The sequence below is a fragment of the Mustela nigripes genome, chromosome 12, assembly GCF_022355385.1.
Source record: "Mustela nigripes isolate SB6536 chromosome 12, MUSNIG.SB6536, whole genome shotgun sequence".
NCBI lineage: Eukaryota > Metazoa > Chordata > Mammalia > Carnivora > Mustelidae > Mustela > Mustela nigripes.
In genome coordinates this window covers 48,847,589-48,869,323 of record NC_081568.1, presented here as the reverse complement: position 1 = coordinate 48,869,323, position 21,735 = coordinate 48,847,589, and the positions used below count along the sequence as shown (strand labels likewise).

Sequence of the window (21,735 nt, the reverse complement as noted above, 5' to 3'; positions counted from 1 at the left end):
TTTTTGACTTCTGTGTGATGGCATCTTGAAGGAATCACTGTGCTAAAGTCTATTAAGCCCTTGATATTACTGGGAAAAGGGTCTTGTATGACCTCAAGGTATGTTTAAAAATGACACCTCAACAACTAATCATTATGGTTGTTAACATCTATTAAAAATCTTCAGAGGTCCTTAGAACTTAGAGAATACATGAGGTTTAGGATGCAAAAGTCTTAAAAATTAGTTGTAACCTGTCAAAGTGTGAGTTAGCGTTGATTTGGTAAAGGATACTTAGGAAGTACACATATCAAAAGATTTGAAATGTGCATACTCTTTTATCCATGAATTTCACCCAAGTGTTGTTCATTAAATCAGTGAAAATCTGGTGTGTGGAGGGGAGGAAGCGTAAGTCCCCATTAACAGGGGATTTGTTAAAGAAATTATGGCCATCTATATAATGCAATATATTACGACTCTTAAAAAGAACGAGGTGGATATAAATATGTATAGAACCTATATCTATATAAAACAGTATTGTGAAAATGTCTGAAAGCATATATACTGATATAAATAATGACTCTATATGAATAGGATTTCTTTTGTATTTTTTTATACGGCAAGAATGTATTTGTTTTAGATGTAGCGAAGTAGTAAAACTGTTTCCATTTTAAAAAACAATACCAAGTCACTCTTAACTCTTTCTTCCTGTTCTTGATTGTTTTGCTTCTGGAAGAGTTATTAGTTCCCCAGTGTACACAGGTTCTTCGCATTCTGGCTGCCAGGCTTCAGCGTCTTCCATCTCTTTCTCCCAAGAGCCGCCGCGCTCCAACATCCTGGGCTCTGCTCCCGGTCCTCTTTCCAGCTCACTTTCTCTCGTCAGTCTGTACCTTGCATGCTCCCCCAGCTCCACTCCTTGCCGTGAACCCACCTAGTCGCTCTGAATGCACCTTCGGTAGAGAGAGGCAGTCATTCCTTCACTAGATCTTTGAATCTCAAAGTTGTTGCCACGCAGCCAGAAGTCTGAAGACTACAAATAAGAAGTCATGGCACCTTCAAATAAATCCAGGTTAGAAATTTTCCTTTGGCTCCTGTGTTGGTAAATTGTGCCTATGTTGGCCTCATTTCTGACACCCTTCTGAGTTCAGGGACAGCTTTCTGCAGTCCAGTGAGCTTCTTCACAAACCTCTCCTGGGCCTCACCGGCTCCTGAGGCCAGGCACCAGGCAGTGAGGCACTTCACATGGGAAGCAGGGCTCCTCTTGCAAGGGGTTTGGTTCTAGGTTTCTTTGGGAATGCATCCCTTCCTCAGAAGAGACGGCCAGAATACCGTCCATGCTCTAGACATCTAGGAAGATAATTAAATAGCCAAGTGGCTGGAAATGCAACCAATTTCTTCATTAACCATATTTCTGGTTCTTGTTTAGCTTTGTGGTTGATTTTTCGGTTTATATATTTTAAAGTCAGTCTTAAAGATAGGTTTGTGAAGATAGCTTGCTGTTTTATTGTTTACCTCTGGTTGTTAATTTAGTGACTGAGGGAAAAAATGGGGCCATTATGGAACAAAAAGCCTCGCCTAACACATATGTAATAACTCTCGTGCCCAGAATGGATCTGCCTGGAAGGGAAATGCTCCGCTGTTACTCCTTTAGTTCAAATATAGAGTAGTCACCAGGGAAGCTTGGAGACCCAGGTGCTGGTTTTATCATTGCCTCTGCTATGAGGTTTTATTTATTACTTGGCATAGAGTCTAGATATTTGTTTGGACATTAAATGGCAATAGAATATAAATATTACCTTCCTAATATCTGCATTTCTTTTTATTTCCAGTCAAAATGACATCATGTCACACAACCATTAAAAAAAGGAAATTAAAACCCCAGAAATATGTTAAAGCACTGCAGTGAGTCGCTGAGCTATAAAAGCAGGGGAACTCTGCGCGCTAACATTGGAATGGCACCGACGGCACTTTTCCTGTGCTGTTTGTGAACCCAGCTCACCAGCCCCTCGTTTCCATTGTTTCCAGGAATACGAATTTGAGAAGTTAAGAAGGACGGAGGAGTGATTTCTCTGAAAAGAAACTCTGAAAAGAGAAAAATCAGTTTTCATAACTGAGAATACATCCTTCTTGACTACACGATTTTAATTTGCACATAAATCCCCTTAAAGAGAATTTCCTTATTTGATGTGCTTGTGAAGTGGATGGGGGGGGGGGGGACTAAAGGCATGAAAAGGCCACAAACGGCACATATATTTAGTTAGGATTTACTCATTCCCAGATGTTTTGAATGGATTTTGTAATCTTGTCATTAGTATTACTGCATAAAATCGAGTTGTATTATTTTCATCGTTCTTTGCATATAGCATTTCCCGCTGCGTGAACATTTGGACACTGTAAACAATAGTTTTGTATAACCAGAGCTGTTCCGTCCAGACCAGGACCTCAGCTGAAGCCTGAAGAAGGGCTCTGCTTAGATTGGTTCTGCCTAGAAAGTTACTGGTTTGCTTTAGGGGGGTCTGAGATTGTGAGATTGGGAAGGTACCCAAAGCCATTGATAAGCACAAGGCCAGATGTAGGGGGTTGTTTTTATTTATTTTTAAGATTTATTTATTTATTTTAGAAAGCGTACACACACAAGCAGGCATACAAGGGCACTGGGAAGGGGGGAAGAGAGAGACAGAGGGAGGGGACATTCAGAGGAAGAGAGCAGACATCTGGCTGAGCACGGAGCCCAGTATGGGGCTCAATCTCAGGGTCCAGAGATCATGACCTAAGCAGAAATCGAGAGTCAGATGCTTAACTGACTGAGCCACCCAGGTGCCCCTGACTTTTTTTAACCATTTAAGTAACTTTTACTCTTTGAAAAGTAATGACTTTGGGGACACCTGGGTGGCTCAGTGGGTTAAGCCTCTGCCTTTGGCTCAGGTCATGATCTCAGGGTCCTGGGATCAAGCCCCGCATCAGGCGCTCTGCTCAGCACGGAGACTGCTTCCCCATCTCTCTCTCTGCCTGCTTCTCTGCCTACTTGTGATCTCTGTGTCAAATAAATAAATAAAATCTTAAAAAAAAGAAAAGAAAAGAAAAGTAATGACTTTGATGTCCCTGACATGTTAACTCCATGCATATATCAGACGCTTTCTACCAACCTCCACTCCCCAGTAACATACCATAGCTCTGAAAGGACTCTTCTACAGTCTCAGCCCCGGTGCACCTGCCTGGAAACTTGCTTTCCTTTGTAGGAATTTGCTCTTGCTTTCTGTGCATTTATAGGAAAGTTCCAGACTTACGGTTGTGGCATATGGACACAGCTCCATAGAGTCCTAGTGAACTTACTCAGCTAACTTGTATCTATCTCCAAGTTTAAACAGGACAGTGGAAAACAACTTGAAGTCAAATGTCTGTGGTCCCTCAATAGTCTGATTGCTCTTAAATCCATGTGTCCTGTGAAGTGTATGTAGTGTGACCCTAGTGAATGCTTCCTACAAAACGGGAACAGAGGTGGGGACCCACCAACTGAACCTTAGGAGGGTAAGAGGGTACACTTCTGAAGGGAGGGAAGCTGCGTTCTGACTCTACAGAGTAGTTCATCCCTCTGCTGGGGTTGGATGACAGACACCTTTCAGGAAGTTTCCTTTCCAGGGTTTTTGGTGTTGTGGCACCAAACAGTTAATTTCTACACATGCCACCTGGACACATGGTTAGCATGGGGACTGATGATTGAATCGATGGAGAATATACTTTCTTGTGAAAGTTTTCAAATGCCTACATTGCTCCCACTCTATTCTGATGATTTTAAAATGGGGCCTTTTTAATTGTGGGATTCCAGATTTTCCTAATGCTCTGAGCGTCCCTTATTCTGCTACTGTCAGTGTCTGGTTTAGGACAACACCTTCCACAGCCCTTTTCCGACACTGTGGATGGGGTGTTTGGAAGCAGAGTCACATAAGGCTATCTCTTCCTTGCATTACTTTTGTAGTTTATAGCTTCATCTGCTTTTCCTTTTTCAACCTAAGATGCTCATGCTTCTTTATTTGTAGTTAATTATGCTCAATTAAGTTTTTTTTTTTCTTTCTCTACTAGATTCTCGGAATTGTCCCAACTTTTAGGGGGGAAAATTGATTAGTCCCATTTCTACTGGTGCCTCCTGATCCCTGTGCTTGAATACAATGAGGTCACTTTGTTGGAGGATTAACTTTATATTACATTCTTGCAGAGTAGACGTATGTCCCTGAGGTACAACTACCCCCACTGATGAAATAAATATACCATTCTTTATGATTCCTCCTCGTTACCCTCTCTGTTGATTTTCAGAGAGTTTATGAATAGTCACATATTTATACAACTGGCCAAAAGTATACTACTTATTTTTCTTATGGTCTGTAATAACCTATGCAAGGTTATTAAAGGGTATACAGACCCCTTTTAAGGCATAGTTTCTTATGTCATTACTTTATACAAGGAGGTCAAATTCCATCTCAGCAACAATTTCTTGCTTTTAACCTTTTTCTCTGATTATAAAAGTAATATATGCTCATTGTGGAAAGCTCGGAGAATGCACAGCCAAAGAGAAGGAAGAAAAGCACTTCAAGATCCACTTTTTTAGAAATAGCTACTGTTAGGCAGTTTATACACAGACACATTTTTAAATTCTATGTATGTTCAGTTTTTTAAGAGTAACCATGTTGTGGGACACTTGGGTGGCTCAGTTAGTTAAGCATCTGCCTTTGGCTCAGGTCATGATCCCAGGGTCCTGGGATTGAGTCCCGCATCAGGCTGTGGGGCTCCCTGCTCAGTGAGGAGCCTGCTTCTCCTTCTGCCTACCACTCCCACTGCTTGTGCTCTCTCTCCCACTCTGACAAATAAATAAATAAATACAGTCTTTTTTGTTTTTTAAAGTAACCATATTGTACATATGCTCCTGTAATCTGTTTGTTAGCCTAGCAATATTTTAGATGTCAGTAACTGTTTTTTCCCTATGGCATTGCTTTTGAGGACTGATCATATTCCATTCCATGGGTATGCCATGATTTAACCATCCTTCTCCCTAAACATTTAATCTGGTTTCAATTGTTTTGTTTTTTGTTTGTAAGTAACAGTCTTTTTATCAGATGGACCTTCTCACTCAGGAACCCGTTTTTTGTCTTACTATCTGAAATATACCCCCTCCCATAGTATACTTCATAGAGTGGATGCTTGTTTTCCTTTGAATAATGGGCTTAATATATCTAACCCAATTACTCTTTGTGGCAGCAGAATGACTTCTCCTCAGCTCTTTAGCCATTAGGTCCATATGATATTTGAATTGGTTCTTTTAATTGCAGATATTAAGTGTTTGTCATTGTGCTGTGAGTTGGCTGGATGGACAGAGAAACACATCCTCCCCACTGTACGTCAGACAGTCATTCATTTAACCATGACGGGTTTCTTGACACAGCAGGAATTAATTTATTATGCAAACAACTGTAGGAGCAGGTCAACAATTCAAGTTTAATGGTGGCTTAGATGAAAATAATAAAACCAAGAATTAGAATTTTCAGGATGCTGAATTATGTCTTCAGATATTAAAATGATATATTTAATTGTCTAAAGCTATTTTTATGGTTAAACATCCTTGATGGCAGTTAGTATTATGGGTGGGGGATGGATGTGATATATAACTTAAACCTAGGTGCCCCATTCCTGTCTCTTTCCTGCATTTCTTGAGTAAGTACTGTGGATTTTATGAGTAACAGCTTCCCTGCATAAAGAGTTCTATGGCTTTTTCTCTACACATCTAATTTGAAAAAAGAATTCTTCTCAAGGGTTTAGAAAGTAATTCATAAAATGGGAGGAATAATAAATATTGTGCCTTAACTCATATACTAGTATAGATAGAGAAATTTGGTACACCTGGGTATAATTTTAGTTAATTTCCACAAGAGACAGGTTGAAAGTTTACTGTTTGGAAGTGGGGGAAGGGGGAAGAAGATACCTAAATCTCATATTTGCAAAAATGATTACATTGTCTTAAATGAAAATGCTACTCTATTAACAACTTCAATAACCATTGCATTTGGGAAAAAATCTTTTCAATAAAAAGTTACATGAAGTTCACTCCAACTTAAAATATACAAGTGAGGAAAAAGTACTTACTCTGATTTATGTGTCTTTTGGAGGTGTAATTATTGGCTTTTTACTCACCTATGTAAAACAATGTACTTTTGTAAATGGATTTCTGGCCACTTTACACAGCCTTTTTTTTTTTTTTTTTTTTTTTTGCCTTTTTTTTTCGTTACATAAAAAGTAAGCACTGTCAATCAAGGAATTTTAAGGTTTATTTCCTCTTTAGAAATGATTGATAGCCTTTTAGATTTACAAGTTGACAAGTTAAAGGGTTCTATTGGTATAATTATGTACTAAATTCACAGTCTTTCAATTTAAATGTCCTTTTAAAACCACAAGATTATCATACCTGTATTTTGAAAAGTGGGCCAGTCAGTTTGGGTTGGTATACAAATTGCTTCCATTAGCCTTGGGACCTATTTGAATTTAATACAGTTTTTTAAAGTTAGTAGTAGTATGAATCTTACTTTTAAAATTTAGGTTAATGGAAATGCATTTTAAGTAAAGCATGTGGCAACTTGTTTTCTAATGTATAGCTAAATGTCAGAACTGCAAAGACTGTCTTTTTACTCAGTATGGGAGAAAATATGTGGTTGAAAACGTTCGTTACACTAAAAAAGAAAAGAAGAAAAATACCCACCCACCTACTTACCACTTAAAGGATAAGGGGGATGTGGGTAGAGAACAGATCTGCCATCTTTTCCTGGTCAGATGAGGAAGGCTGAAGATATTTCATATCTCGGGAAGAAATTTTTAAAAATTTCCAGAGTCCACTGCGTATCACACATTTAATTTAAGTCTGCTTTGAAGAGAGTGTGGACAGTATGCATATAATAAGGACCATTGTCTCCAAATATTATTACAGGTTTGCTCTTCTTCTAGTCTCTTGAAGAATTTTCCTTGGAGACCCCGCTGTTTCAAGCTAGTACTCCACAGAGGCCGGTCTTCTTCCTGAAATAATATTAATGTTGGTAAACGTGGCTGTCACTTTAGATGTGAGGGTGTTGTATCAAGGGCATGTTCAACACCTATCACCTTGCAGACTCTATCCAAGGGGAGAATCGGCTTCCTATGCTGAGAAGATTGCATCTCCCTGCCCCTCACCACATGGTCACAGGCTTCATTGCCATAGAGGGACTGAGATGTACCTGCTGAGGTCTACCAGAGAGTTTTCAGTTAAGAAAGTACTTGTCCTCCTGCTGTTTATAATCCAGAGCTACCCTCAGTCAAGCCCTTGAGGATTTTGACCTGAGCTGCTCACCAGTGAATCCTAAAACTTCACATCGAATGCCATTTTACTTTCTATTTTTTGGTTATGTAAGGAATATGGAATTTGGCCAGAAAAACAGAGTTTGGGACCTGCTGTTACTGTTCTTTTGAGCAAATCACTGCCTACCATGGTCAATAGCAGAAGTAGACAGTAGAAATGTTCAGCAGGGGAATTGAGCATCTGATCATCTCATGATCTAATTCAGAAGTGTAAATTAAACTTTGGACTCCTGCTTATTTCCATACCATCAGTGTTGTGGTCTGCTTTATTTCCCGAGATTGTTCTAACCATGTGACTTCTTCATTGCAGCGCTCAACGAACCCACCATCGATTATGGTTTCCAGAGGTTACAGAAGGTCATTCCTCGGCACCCTGGTGACCCTGAGCGTTTACCAAAGGTCAGGATATCTCTTTATCAGGTTATGGTCTCTGGACACATGGGTTTAGGTGATTAGCAGAAAACTTTGCTGTCGATAAAAATTAGTTCATAGACAAACAGCTCAACATTTGTGGGCTTTGTGTGCTTGGTACTACAAGGTAAACAATACCAAAACAATACCGAAAGTGTTATACTGATTTTACCTCCATGATGTTATTTCTTCCTTTCAAAACCCTCTGAGTTTGGTAGGTGTTACCTCCATTTTAGAGAAGAAAATAATCAAGCAAAGAGACATCAAATCATTTGCCCAAGATTACATAGCATGTCAATTGCTAAACTGAGATTCAAACCTATACAGCCTGACTCTGAAGTTCAGGTTATTAATCCCTGCCTCACACCAACTCTCAAGAGGAAAGAGAACACTGCCTTTCTACCTATGTGAGGATTTACACTTATCCCCGGTGCAGCTAGAGCTCAAAAGAAACATATGGCAGATCTTACAACTTGCCAGATAAGACAGAGCCTCTTAACCACCAGACGCATCCTACTTAACTGGAAATACAGTACAAACATGTGAGAAACTAAACAAAAATTCAGGACCGAGTCATATATGCCATGCAGCAATATGTCGTTAGTTGCCAATACAGAAAGTAGGAAGTTCACATGTATTGGCTTCTATTCTGTACCTGTTGGCAGTGTGGGCAGTGTTCCCATCTCTGTACGAGGACTGTGGGCCTTGTGGCAAAGAGATCACCATGCTCAATGAACAACAATGGGAAGTAATGGGCACATTTAAAGTGCAACCAGAGTTCTGCAAGGACTCCCGAGTAGAGAGCAGTTAAATGCTGAAGACATTCAGAGAATTAGTGGAACTGCCATTCACCATTTACTGACAGTAAAATGAAGTTTCATTTACTACCCAAATGAAAACTTCTGTAAATTAAGTGAGTAGATGAGGGTGCTCTCTTGCCAGAGCAGGGCTAGAGACATGTCCTTTCTAGGTCTGTTTCTTCTTGTAAAACACTTAGAAAAATGAAGTAGGCATTCTTCCTAGCGCAGCAGATTTCTTTGGGGTATTCGTCTATCGTCACATGCTCCCTGCACGTCGGGTGCCCTGGGCAGCAAGGCTACCTGTCAGAACAGGCCTTGCCCAGGAGAAGGGTGTCCCCCCAACTGAGGCGCAGATGAGGGAGTCAGGATTCACCCGAGTGATGAGAGGTACAGTGACCAGCAAAAACGGCTCTTCTCTGCCCATACCTGGGGTAGAACCACACAGACTTCAGCCTCAACCTTCAGCTTCTCAGCACAGCCTCCTGCTGTCCCCCTCCGTAAAGCTCACCTCAGAGGAAGAAGTCATATGACGTGTTGGTCTGTTCGCATCCTGGTCTTTGCAGCGGGCCTCCGTCTTACACATAGTTCTCTTCTACCCTGACTTACTCTTGGTGAGCGATTAAATAATCTAATGGTAATAGTGAACCACAGTCTCTTCTAGAGTGAAGATGTGCCTTGGAGAGATTGACTTTTAAGTTCCTCCATCAAGCAAGAACCTAGCTCCCATGCATTCCCTGTGGGACTGTAATTGGTCATTTTATAGCACAGTGATGTGAATGATGTTAGGTCCACCCACCGGTCAGTGCCTTAGGTGTCTCAGTGGCGGAAAGAAGGCATGGCCACAATGCCAGATTTTTTCAATTTTTTTCCACATGGGGGCAGTCTTCATGTTACATTTGGCATTTTGATGTCTCTAGAATCTGCTAAAGGGACTGGAGAGTCAGATTGGCAGGGGTGGGACTCGGGCCAGGGACACTTATTAGCTATGCAGCTGGGATCAGAATTTGTTGTTGTTCTTGTTTCTCCAAAATTCGTTACCTCTCCGTGCCTCAGTTTCCTTCTCTACCAAATGGAGATGGGACTATCTTCTACCTCTTCCGATTGCTGTTTTAACCGCTTACTGAGCACGCAACAAAGGGTAGCTACGATTCTTTGCCAGTGAGTGAGAATGGCATTCTTGCTTCTGAGGTCTCTGCCATCCAGTCTCTGCCGAGCAGGACGTCTAACCCTGGCGAGCAGTTGCACGGGTGATTTATCTTCTGTACCTCAGTTTCTTCATCTAAAAAGTGGTGACAATAACTGTGCTGACTTCACGGGGAACATGTAAGGATACAGAGGTTATCCTGCGGGTGCCCTCTGACACAGCTCCCTGGCTCACCGTTGCCTCTCAGTAAATATTGATCGAAAAATAGAAGATAATTCTGGTTTAAAGACTGAGGTCTCAAGAAGTCAGGAAGTACTTGTCTTATTCCTAAAGAAGAGAAAGAGGCACATAGGACTGAGTTTTGTGTACTTCTAAAAGACCTGTTTCCAGTCCCACATCCCGTTCAGCTCTGTTGAGGGAACAGCCCGGGCACGTGTCATTTCGTCCCCGGTGGCCTCATGGTGGAATTCCTAGCCCTCTTTTCCTGGGTTTGGGAGGAGTCATCAGCACACAATAGATTTGTGTGTTAAGGAAACACTCCGCAGCCTGCATCGAGCCACTGAGCTGTGCAAGGGCTCTGGCAGGAGCCCACCCCAGGAAGCTCTCCCGTGACTCACATCACAAGGGCTGTCCTCCTGGCTCCGAACGTTAAGGTGGAGTGAGAGTTCAAGATCAGGGTCAGGAAGCAGCGGATGGAGCCAGCTCGAGGTATTCCTGTGCCCTTGAGAGATTTACACTCCTGCTGTCCATTGTTAGGGGGATTAAACATGGGCTCCGCCTTTCTTAGAATCATGGTCAGTGTTTGTCAGACAGGAGTGTTTCAGTGAGCCCTGGACCACACACCTTAAAAAACAAACTGCACTTTATTAAACCCATGTGTTTGTGAATAGACAAAGCTAGATTCATACAACCACCCACATATTCTGTCAAATGAAACTGCTCCAAAGACCAAGCAGACAGCTTTCCATAATAATATGCCTTTGTATACTGGCTTGTGCTTTTTCAAAGAACTTGTACATGCTTTGTTTTAGTGGAGCCCGTCTTCGGAGAGAAGTCGGGAGAGCAGACATCTTCCCACTTACCAAATGAGGAAACAGGAGTGAGCTGAATCCTTCTTCGTAAATCATTTTGTCCCCGAAGGTCACCATTAGTGACAGTGGCCGTATGCACAAATTTCAAATACTGTAATTATCCGAAGCCCAGGTGTTTTTTGGTTTCCTTTTTCTGATACACAGGGAGAAGGGCGGGCTGAGATTTTAAAGGGAAGCATTCTGTTCTGTCTCATACAAACTTGCCTGCCTCTCTGGATCCTGGCGGGAGGGAGAGGAACATGTGACCGACTTTGGGGTGAAGGCTGACTCTGCGGGTAGTGTGGAGGTGAGGGGGTGGGGGCTGCGGTCAGTCAGAGACTGCGAGACGCTAGCATGCACGATGTCATCCAGAAACACTGAGCCAAGAATTTTCACTGTTTGGAAGGCCAGAGGTGTCTCCATCCCCTTCCGATTTATTAAAAGTTTTCCTCAGCGAGCATGAGCACAAAGGCAGGGAGAGGGGACCCTGCCACCAGCCCAGGGAGCAGGTAAGGTTACTTAGTGCCTCTCCTGGGGCCAGCCCTGCTTTGTCAAGGTGTTCAAAGAGTACAGAGGCCCAGAGAGTGAGCTCTCCACTCGGACGTGGAGTATGAAAACCAGATCCACCGCGCTGTGCGGTGGCGCAAGCCTCTCCAGCCCCTGCTCCTCCTCCTCCCTGCTGTGGCCCCGACAGGTTGCTGTTGGGCCTTAGTGAGAGAATTTCTGCAAGGGGCCCCCTCTGGCATCTAGCATGACTTTAGCACATGGAGGCTCCAGTCCCTGCAATGTGGGTCCTCCCCATTCCACGGGAGTCCAAGTTCCAGAGGGCCAGCGGCTTGCGGAGGCCACACAGCTAGCCGGAGGGAGACCGAAGATGTGAATCCTTGGGCCTGAGCACCTCACAGTTACCACTGCGTCCTATTCCCACTCTGCCTTCAGATCTGGAAAGCCAGATAATTCTTTCTTGAGGTGACTGGCTCCTCTCCCTGTCCCTCGCCTGTTACCTCACCCCTATCCTACTGGAACTCTTGCCAGCTTTCTCTCATTCCCCCACGGAGAGGGGCTGGCGTGGGGACCTCCATAGGGCCAACGGTTTTTCCTGCGAGAGCCAGTCCCTCTTTTAGAGAAAATAAAGCCGTCTGAGAAAAGTAACAAAGGCGGCATTTGTGTATTTTGCTTTATGGAGCTGAAAATATCTGGTAAATTGATCCAGTGGGAGTAATAAATACACATTACTTTATCTTGTTCTTCCTGTCCTATACCCCTGAGCCTTGATAGAACAACACCACTTAATAGACTTAAAAAAGAGTAATTACACTCATTGGGTGTGTGATTTTTCAGCCCTCCCAGCCCTGCCTGACCTTCTAATTTAGCTCACCGTGTCTAACTAATGCATTTATATTCATCTTTTATGAAGCATGTATAGTACAGAATTGACTTTAGAGCCTTTTTCAAGCTGTCTTCCCAGGTCTCCAATCTGGTTAGTAGGAAGGAGAGGAGGAGCTATCCATCTCTATGTGTTCACATATACAGATAACGCATACACATGGCTCACGGCATTTTTTTTTATCCTTTATGAAACATAATAAAAAGTATTTATTACATTTTTACTTTAAAGCTTTTATACATTCTAGCATTATTTACAGCTAAACATGCAGGCAAAAGATGCGAGTGTTTTTAAAATGATTACTGTTAATGTTTCTGCTTGTCAGAAGTGCTTAAATTTTCCTGCACTTTGTCTAAAAACTTAGTTCTGTTGCCTTTTAAGAACAACACATTTAAAAGATCTTGCAAGTCAGATTTGCAAACACTGCTGACAGTTTGTGATGAATGATATTGCAAAATTTGCAAGATGTTTGTCATTTCGCACAGCCGACATATTAAGGAGTGGATGAAGAAACGCAAACCCCTGTGGAAAACAACCATCCCAAACAAACACCAAAACAAACCTCAAGCAAACCTTGAACCCAGAGAGCGCACACACCAGAATCATCTCTCACCCCGGTTTTCCCTCCCAACTTCCCACTCAGCCAGTGGAACCCAATTGTTCTCAGTGCATTTTCTCTCACCATATGGTCTCCTCATTACCATACACTAAGAGTCCATATGGGAAACTTGTGAAATGAACTGTATTCATTTTAACTGCCAGATGAGCAGCCTTTTGCTTTGCAAGCTTAGCTTAAGTCATCTGCTGTCTTCACGTTGTTATGGCAACACGGTACCAATAAAAAATTCTAATCTACTGTAAGTGATCACAGTATTTTAAGTGCTTGCCTCTAACTGCCCTCAAAGGGGAGGAGGGAAGAAGGGCTGTATTCTTCCAAGGAGCAAAGGGCTGCTCTCCATTCCAGCAGGTGTCAGGAAAGAAGCTGGTGAGTGGGAGAGAGGTGTCGGGGTGGCTGGGTAGCCGACCTGGGTGGGAAGGTGTGTGGATTGCAGAGGGACGGATGAAGTGAGGAAGCACTAAAGGCCCTCCGGGAAGGTCTAGGGAAAAAACAAAAACAAAAACAAAAATAAACATTGAATGTCAAAAACCATAGTTCTTCCAGGAGACGCGTTATCCTCGGCTGGTGCGGTGCAGCCTGACACAGATAAGACTTGGGCTTCTGGACTACATAGGCAGCCAATCCTTTATGGTCCCTTCTCCTTCATTGGCATGCGGAAAAATCTCAGCCTCCATGAGCCTGCTCTTCCTGTACGTGGGAATTAGTCATTTCCAACACCATGCTAATTAAGAGTACCTTAAAGTAATGGAAGTAGGCAGCAACATCCTTAAATATAAATCATTTTCACCTCCGCGGGCCACATGATATGTTGCATCTCTGTCGCTCTATCTGTATTGAAAGTGAATGTTTATAGTCTCAGTTCATCAGTTCACATTAGCCTCATGCTGAATATTTAAACACAGAACAATTTGAACACACCATGAAGGAAGACAGTGACTGCACTTTCATTTGGAACAGCAAGGGCTCATCTAATAATAATTTAGTAAATCAGCCATTTAGTGGCTCGGTTGTGCACTGCATTGTGCCAAATATTATTCAGTTCAACTGTACACTCGCAGAATGGAAATTCAGACTCCACTCACAGGCACTGTTTTTGCTCAATGGAGAGACGAGACCCAAAATCACCCTCCCTAAAGAGCGTTCGTGTTTAGCGATTTATCATAAATACAGAGCTGGGGCAAAATAAAACTAGAGTCGGCTGTATACAATGTATTCTAATTATGCTTTTATTGTTTTAGTCTTTATGCAAAGACTATCAGTGATTCAAAACCTGCAGTTGCATTGGTGAAAATACAAATAAGAAATCTTTGCATAACCACGTCGTCTGTTAGCAGAAAGGGGGATAAGTAAGGGTTTCAGGAAAGAGCAAAGAAGAACCTGTCATCTGTAACTTCCACGCTGTGACACTGGCCACCCTCTCACCTTGGTCATTCATTTATGTTTGTCATTTGAGGAAACTCTATTAGCATTTTACCCAGGAACCAAAATGACTCGACGCAGACAAAAATACAGAAACAAAAGCAAAGCATATGGTGTATTTAACTCTTGGAAAACACACACTTGAGTTTGAGGACAAGAAACATTTTTGTCTCTGCATTCTCTTGTCAAAGCACAAATTATGGAATGCAGCCCCCTTTCCTCCTCTCTCCCCTGTGTTTGCCAGAAACCTCACAAGCAAATTCTACAACCTGTTTTGATAATATGCTCAAGTTAGAGGCTTGGTGGCCCCTCAACTTATGCCTCTTGCTTTGGGGGAGCTTAGCCTTGTCCTGTACGCCCCCCGAGACTGAATATAGAACCCTTGGGGGGCCGGGTTTAGGAGTATGCATTTCTGGAGGGAGACAGATCGTAGTTTCATTTAAAAAGCCCATGATCCTCACAAGAGCTGTAATTTTCCCTTCGACTTGTTTTTTGGTACGTTATTCCACTCGTCATTATTGCATTGGGCCCATTTCAGAGATGAGGACACTGAGGCCCAGAGAGGCCAAGTAATCTGCTCAAGCTTATGGAACTGGTAAATGCAGGTTTTCTACGTCACCTGCCTTCCTCCCTGGTAGTCCGTTCAGAAGCTAACAGTGCACATTGACTCTAAGAATGCAGATCATTTGCAGAAGTTCTCTGGGGAACAAGCGATGGTTATCAGTATTAGTGTTGGCTACGGCTCAGTTAAGCACGGACTATACATCTGCTGAGCCAGGTGTGAGTATAAACCCAGCTTTACAGATGGGGAAACCGAGGCAGGCATTCACACCGCTGGCCGGTACCAGAGCACGGATTTGAGCCAACTATGCTGAGCCCCAGAGCTAGTATCCCTAAGCACTGCGTTCTAGAACTAAGAAAAAGGAATTTTAAGAGAAAAGGTGATTTTGCTTTCCAATCCTAAAAACATCCTCAAGCTTGTCCAGGACTGGGGTGGGGGTGGGAGGTGGAGGAAGAGGGAAATGGTAGCATGGACTGAACTTAGCTCAGAAAGGGCTGAGCCAAGCAAACGTGGCAGCTGGCAGTGTGAATTAGACACATGCACATACGGACACTGGAGATCATTCTTTTTCTCTTTAGCAGCAGAGTCATTGTCGTTGGGACCTGTAATAGCAGTTAGCCCGTAGCTGAATTCTGGAAACTCTTCCGAGTTCGTTTTTAGCTCTGAGCTCTTGAGGAGGAGGATCACGTTGACCCTACTTCACATTACACCCTGTGGGCAGGGGCATTGAATATGATTACTCCTCAGTTCAGGGAGAAGTCACAGGAGGAACAAGGGGCTAACTCCTGTGTCCCTCCCCACCATCCAAAACCTTCCTCTTAGACCGAAGCCCTTAGAAACAGACACTAGGAGGGAGGTCTTCAACCTTGCTCACTATTTCCAGCCTTGAGTTACACTTCAATTAAACATCAGAGTAATCAGAACAGCCCCGGCAGTCTCAAGGCAGTGGATTTTAATTGCAGTTATACTCAGGACCATCTGTAAAGCCCTGGGAATTTACAGATATCATTCGTCTGGAGGTGCATATAATAGCTGATGATGTTCGACAGTTTAAGAACCAAAGCAAACTCTGTTTTTGCCTCCCTTGGATATCCTTGAAGTACAACAGGGCTCCAGCATGCACATATCACTTACTCAAGTTTAACGATACGTACTTGTCCAGAAATACAAATATACACGTACATTTGTGTACACACACCCCAAACGCATAGACACAGAAGTACGGATACATAGGTACGGCAATAAATTTCTCTGTTTACTCAGTGGTCCTTCTACTTTCCAACTAGACATTTATTCTGCTTTGCCCCAGGGAAAGGGAATCCACAACCCAAAGACAAAGAGAAACAGAAGTAGTTAATTTTCGGCCTTTGTGTTTCTAAGAGCCCAGACCTTGGGCGACTTTAAAGATTTTCAAGGGTAATTTTGACTCTAGGCAGTTTTTGTTTCATGTGCTGACTTTACAACCTACCCCTGAAAAAGGCACCTCTGTCCCTAGCCTTCTCTTTAAGCAGAGACTTTTATCCTGATCAGAAAGTCGATTTCCAAGGCCACTCAGCAGGACCTAACCCAGAGCGTCGGTCTTAAACCAGTACAATGAATTGGAATAAGAAGAGCCGGCCAGAGGTTACCGAGTTCAGCTCTGTACCTCCAAGCAGGTCATATTCACAAGGGTGCAGACACCATCTTTCACTGTATTTGTGGCGGGAAGCACCCCAGGCTCCCATTCACCAATTACCATGACACCATTTAGAAGAGAATGCCAGGAGACCAAAAAGAGGGGGGAAAGCCATTGTCATAACTCTTCGCAGAAATACCTGGTTTCACAATTTATACTTAACTGCTGACACTTGAAAAGTCGAACATTTTGGTAAAATGAATCAAGCTGTAATGTTTCTTTTATGAGATCCCCTTGTAGGAAAGGGAGGGTTGGCACCTTGTGGAGACCAAGCTTAGTTATCCATCATAGCAGTCAGCTGTCCGAGCCGGCTTCTCAGAGGTCACGCGATCGAACCGACAGCTCTTAAAACTATATTATTGCTTACGGAACAGGAATTGGGGCACCAGATAAAAATTACCTGGTCTAATAGGCAGCGAACAATTTTCACTCAATAAAATTAGAAGCCAAATCATTCATTTCATAACACTCTGGCTAATTTATTTGTTGACCTTTTATTATCCATAGCTCTTCAGTGGTATTAACTGCAACTCAGACAAAATCTCTTGTTCATTTCACTTCCATTGATTTTTTTTTTCCATTGAGGCAGTAACGGCTGCTTGAAAACAGCCTTTTTCTTTCCACTGTAAAAGTCAATCATGTAAGTTAGTATGTCTTACGTTGATATAGCTGCCTTAGCTTACAACCTACTTTAATTTCATGTGATTCAGAAGTCTTCTATGCCATGTTTGTAACAAAGGCACAGCTCTCTGACGTGCCTCTGGCCACGTGGCATGATAGTGCGTAGTGATATGTTTGCGTAGGAAGAGGGCTCTCATCTAATCTGGAGAACACCGACTTTAAAATTAGAGAAGGTGCTGATGACCCCCCACATTTTCTTTAGACTGAACAAGAACGCCTTCGATGCCTTTTGTACTAAGAGCAGTAGAATCTTTCAGATTACTGAATTCCTTTGTTCTGAAAATTTCTGCAAATTTTAATTGTGCCTCGACTTTTATTTTTCTTTAAAGACTGTGGGCAATAGTATGTGCTAGAGCGTTCTGTAAGCTTCAGTTGAAATTTCTTATATAATAAAATACTATGAAGTCTTTAGGATGCAGGGTTGTAAAATATAATTGTTCCACATTTGGCATTTTATGCCTCCCTAGAAATAACCACTTGCTACCTACACCTCATCTATGCTCCTCCTTTCCATTTCAATTTACTCTAAAGTGGTCTTTAGCCATAATGAGAATGCCCCTTTCAACAGAAACATGTTTAATTATATCTATGCTAAATGTAAGTGACTCTTCTCAGTCATAGGGCTTCTGAGTAAAGAGCGCTTAAAGAGTGACACGAAAGGTTTCTAATGATCTGCGGTCAGCTCTCTTTTGAGTTCCTATTACCAGAAAAATGAAAAATTTGAGGAATGTCTCAGAGGATTGGAAACTAAACAGTCCTCAAGTATTATTTGGGTTTGTTTTACTCCTTCCCTCCCTGCCCTCATGATATGATTTTTTAGAATGCAAAGTCTGCCATTGTGGAATTTTCCATTAGGCTGAATAAACACCAAAGACATTGGGATAGAAAAGTACCCTGCTCAGAAATCACCTCTCAGTACAACTAGTATTTATCGTTTTGTACATCACTCTCTGCAGGGAATGGGCTACAAGGAACTTCCAATCAGTTTTTCAGCTTGCAGGCGTTCCGATCAGCCGTGTCACCCAGACTTTCAGAAGGAAGCAGGGAAAGAGCTAGAACTTAGAGGCTAGTGAGCTGGGTATACTCTGCCAAATCTGGACCCTTTGGTAAACTCTGGAATGAGGAGGCAAATGAAATGAATGCTGATGCCATTGACAGATGTTTATCGCCTCTAACCCGAGAGTGATCCTGCCACCCTACTCCATTTTATGTTGCTGGTATTTGGGGCCGTTATATCTTGGATCTCCTGATAAAGCAAAGCATATTGACAATAAATGGGCATCAGGCAAATGTGTAGGGACAGAAAGGTATTGTGCTTCTTTCTCAGGAATCGCCCAAGTCAACCTGACTTTGTAATTTAGCTTCTGTTTTCTTCTATGTCCTGCAAAACATTTCCCACTCGAGGGAGCAAAAAGCCAAGTACAAATTGTCCTCCCAAACTGCTGAAGTATCCCTGGGCCTTAATATTATAGGGGTCTCCAGAGTCTTCAAAATCTGATTCAGAAATTTGGAAATTAATATTGTGTTGGTAAAGGAGTATTCCACTGGCTTTATGAGTTGGTATATGTGCTGTGAATGAAGGAAAGTTCAGGCCATCTCCCCTGCTCATCGGGGTTTGAATTACTTGGAACACTGAATTAGGTTTATAAACAGACGCCGTATTGGACCATTAGACAAACGTCCATTTCACCCTAGAAGATTAGATGTGGCCAGTGAATATGAGCTTATTGTCTGTACATCTGAGGGCAGACATTGGGGAGAAGATTCACATAGCAGCGGAATAATTCCCAGAGTTTTCACCGTCATGAACCCCAAAGAAAGACTAACTAGCCGTATCTGCATATCAGACACGATATGCCTGGTTCTCAAGACTGTGCAAATACCTAAGTATTTCTAAGGGTCTAAGAGTACAGTTAATAAAAGGCTGATGTGCATCAAGACCAACCTCATGTTGTTAGCAGCCTATAACTTGAGATAATGTCTGTACCCAACATGATTCATTATATTAATCACAAAATTAAAATGTAAGCACAAGCCAGCAGGAGTAAAAGAGCAAATTCATAAAAGAAAAAAAAGTGGCATGAAAAACCCCCACAGTGATCAAGACTTGACCTTGGGGAATTTATATATTGGATTAAAAGGTCTGGAGCCAAATTTAAGTCTTCTGCTTTTATAAACCAGGCCAAATATATGCCTTTGTCATTTCATCATATAAATCAAGCTAGTATTTTTAAAAATCAGAAACTATCTCAGAATAAACTTTTCAACAAGGATTTCTCAAGGCCCATGGTCTACTGGACATTATGCTAGGGGCTTAGGGAAGGCGATCAGATACTCATGGCCTCAAAGGGCCTACAGTCTAGTGGTGGAGAGTGAAGACTAACACAGTTAAAATCAGAGGAAAATGAGCCCACAGCATCAACTGTTGTGCTGTGCTAGAGGGAACAGTCAGCACCATTTCTCAGAGGAATGAGAGAGATTAGAAGCTGGGTGAGGGTAGAATTCCTTCTGATGGAAGAGCATAATTCTCCAGAGTAAAGGCTGTGATACCTAGCACCCGAGACTAAATCCCTGCTCAGCCAGTCGTCAGCTGTGTGGACGCAAGGAAAGTTGACCCTCCTTTCTGAGTCTTGGTTTCCTCCTCTGCCACATGGTGGTATAAACAGCCCCTTAACAGGCTCTCTGTGAAGACTGGATGGCTTCATGTTCCACTTTCAATAAACAACAATTATTTTTATCATTAATCAAACCACCAACACCACCTTCATTCTCAGGCTTTGGAGGATGAGGAGGCATTGTGAATGGGCACGGGTTGAAGTCAACATTCCAAATAAAGAAAAGGTGAAAGGAGAGAAGGTCTGGAGATGGGAAAGAGCCAACATTTTGCTTCTAGGCTAGGGACGACTAGCTAGACCAGAAGAGAGAGCAGTTCTTCAGATGTGTAGGGAGAGGAGACTGGATAAAGACGGTAGGACCGGATGATAGGGAGAATCTTTTGTAACCCCAGAGAACCCTGTACCTTAATTCTGGGAGGATACTCTTCCTTGGAAAGTGCTAGAGAGCAATGTTGTTTTGTTGACTATAGGGGCAACAGGAAGCTCAAAAATTATTTACCAATTGATGGAGTTGCAACATAGGAAGTAAAGATGAATCTTCCTTCTGAATTTGTAGTCCATTCAGCATCTTTATTATAAAGGCTCTGAAGCATAAGTAAAAACCCATAACAATTATGCTTTAACTGTTTGTCAGAGTTGGGTTTCCCCAGTGTTTCTGTAGACTCTCAATAGTTTATCCCCTTTTTTCTTTGCAGAACCCCATTCACATTATCATAAACTAGTGGTCATAATAGGACAGGGGAAACCAGTTTTTAACTGTGAGAGAAAATAGATCAGTGAAAGTTGTTGTTTTTAAGGAATAAACATTTTTTGTTTCTTTAAGAGAGGAGATCCAAGGCCATGAAAAGAAAAATAGTCTGAATAAGGATGTAGATTGGAAAACAAGCATTAGCTCTATAAGGAGACTCTGGGGCTTTTCAATATTTAGGATAGTAGTATTTGTCTTCTTTATTCCCTACTGGGATTTTTTTTTTAATCCAAGGATAGGATTAATTATCTTAGAAGAATCTAATCTCTACCTTCATCTTTTAAACTGCAAGCTGGGAGATGTTTTAAACATTATGAAAAGAAGAGAAAATCTCTCCTGACAAATAAATGCCTTGAAAAATTAGATATTAGTACTAGTCAAGTGCTCTTTCTTTTCAGAAATATTAAAATTGCACATTAGAATGGAAGGATCCTTATACTATACTCCCTCCTAATGCCACAAAAAATAAGACTTTAGGAACAATTTCAGAGACAAAAGATTATATGAAACATCCAGTTCTTCCCCTTATGGGAAATTTCTTTCTTTCTTTTTTTTTTTTTTTAACATCTCAGGCTCAATCATTTCCTAATGTGAAATTACAGATTTTTCAAATTACCATATAAAACTGCGAAAAAATTACACTTGTGACCACAGAAGAGATAGCATACACTATCAATTTGATTTTAAAAGGCATACATCTTTTATACTACCTGTCATTTTTATAATGCCTTTTACAAATTTAATCAATACATTTTAACATTCTATATACTTTAAGTGCAATATACAATAAATATTCAAGTTTCATCTTAAACATGCTTTAGCCTTTAAATTGTTAAAACTGCAGTGCCCTTTCAATCTACTTACATAATGTCATAAAATATGCATTTCAAGGTAAATGAAGTCAGCTACTTCAATTTAGTCCCTCAAACTGGTAGTAAATGAGAGGTTAACACTATGGTGCCAAACCCATTATTGAGTAAATTTAGCACCTTGGACAGCTCTGTAAAATCTTTATTGCTTTCCTGACCTGCTCGTCATGTTCTGTCTGTGTGTTCAGTGGCTCTCAGCTCTGATTGAAAGGCAATATATTAGATCCCCAACACAAACACGCTTGGGGGCTAGTTCACTGGGAGCGTAATGACATGGAGGTGAGAGCAATTTTCTGGTCACCAAAATCCAAGCACCTTGCAGGTCCATTGCACTAACTCATAGAGGACCCAGAAATTTCCTTTCTTCTTCCTATTTGCAGAAATAGCT

General features: G+C 41.8%; 1 protein-coding gene across 9 annotated transcripts in view; it reads left to right on the top strand.

The window, feature by feature from the left end:
* The window catches only part of EBF1 (EBF transcription factor 1), a 385,140-nt gene that overhangs the window by 344,076 nt on the left and 19,329 nt on the right, over nt 1-21,735 (top strand). For all 9 annotated transcript variants that reach the window (XM_059417271.1, XM_059417265.1, XM_059417269.1 and 6 more), the window contains exon 11: nt 7,658-7,746. In XM_059417271.1, the coding sequence (XP_059273254.1) occupies nt 7,658-7,746 (89 nt within the window). The remainder of the gene's footprint in view (nt 1-7,657; nt 7,747-21,735) is intronic.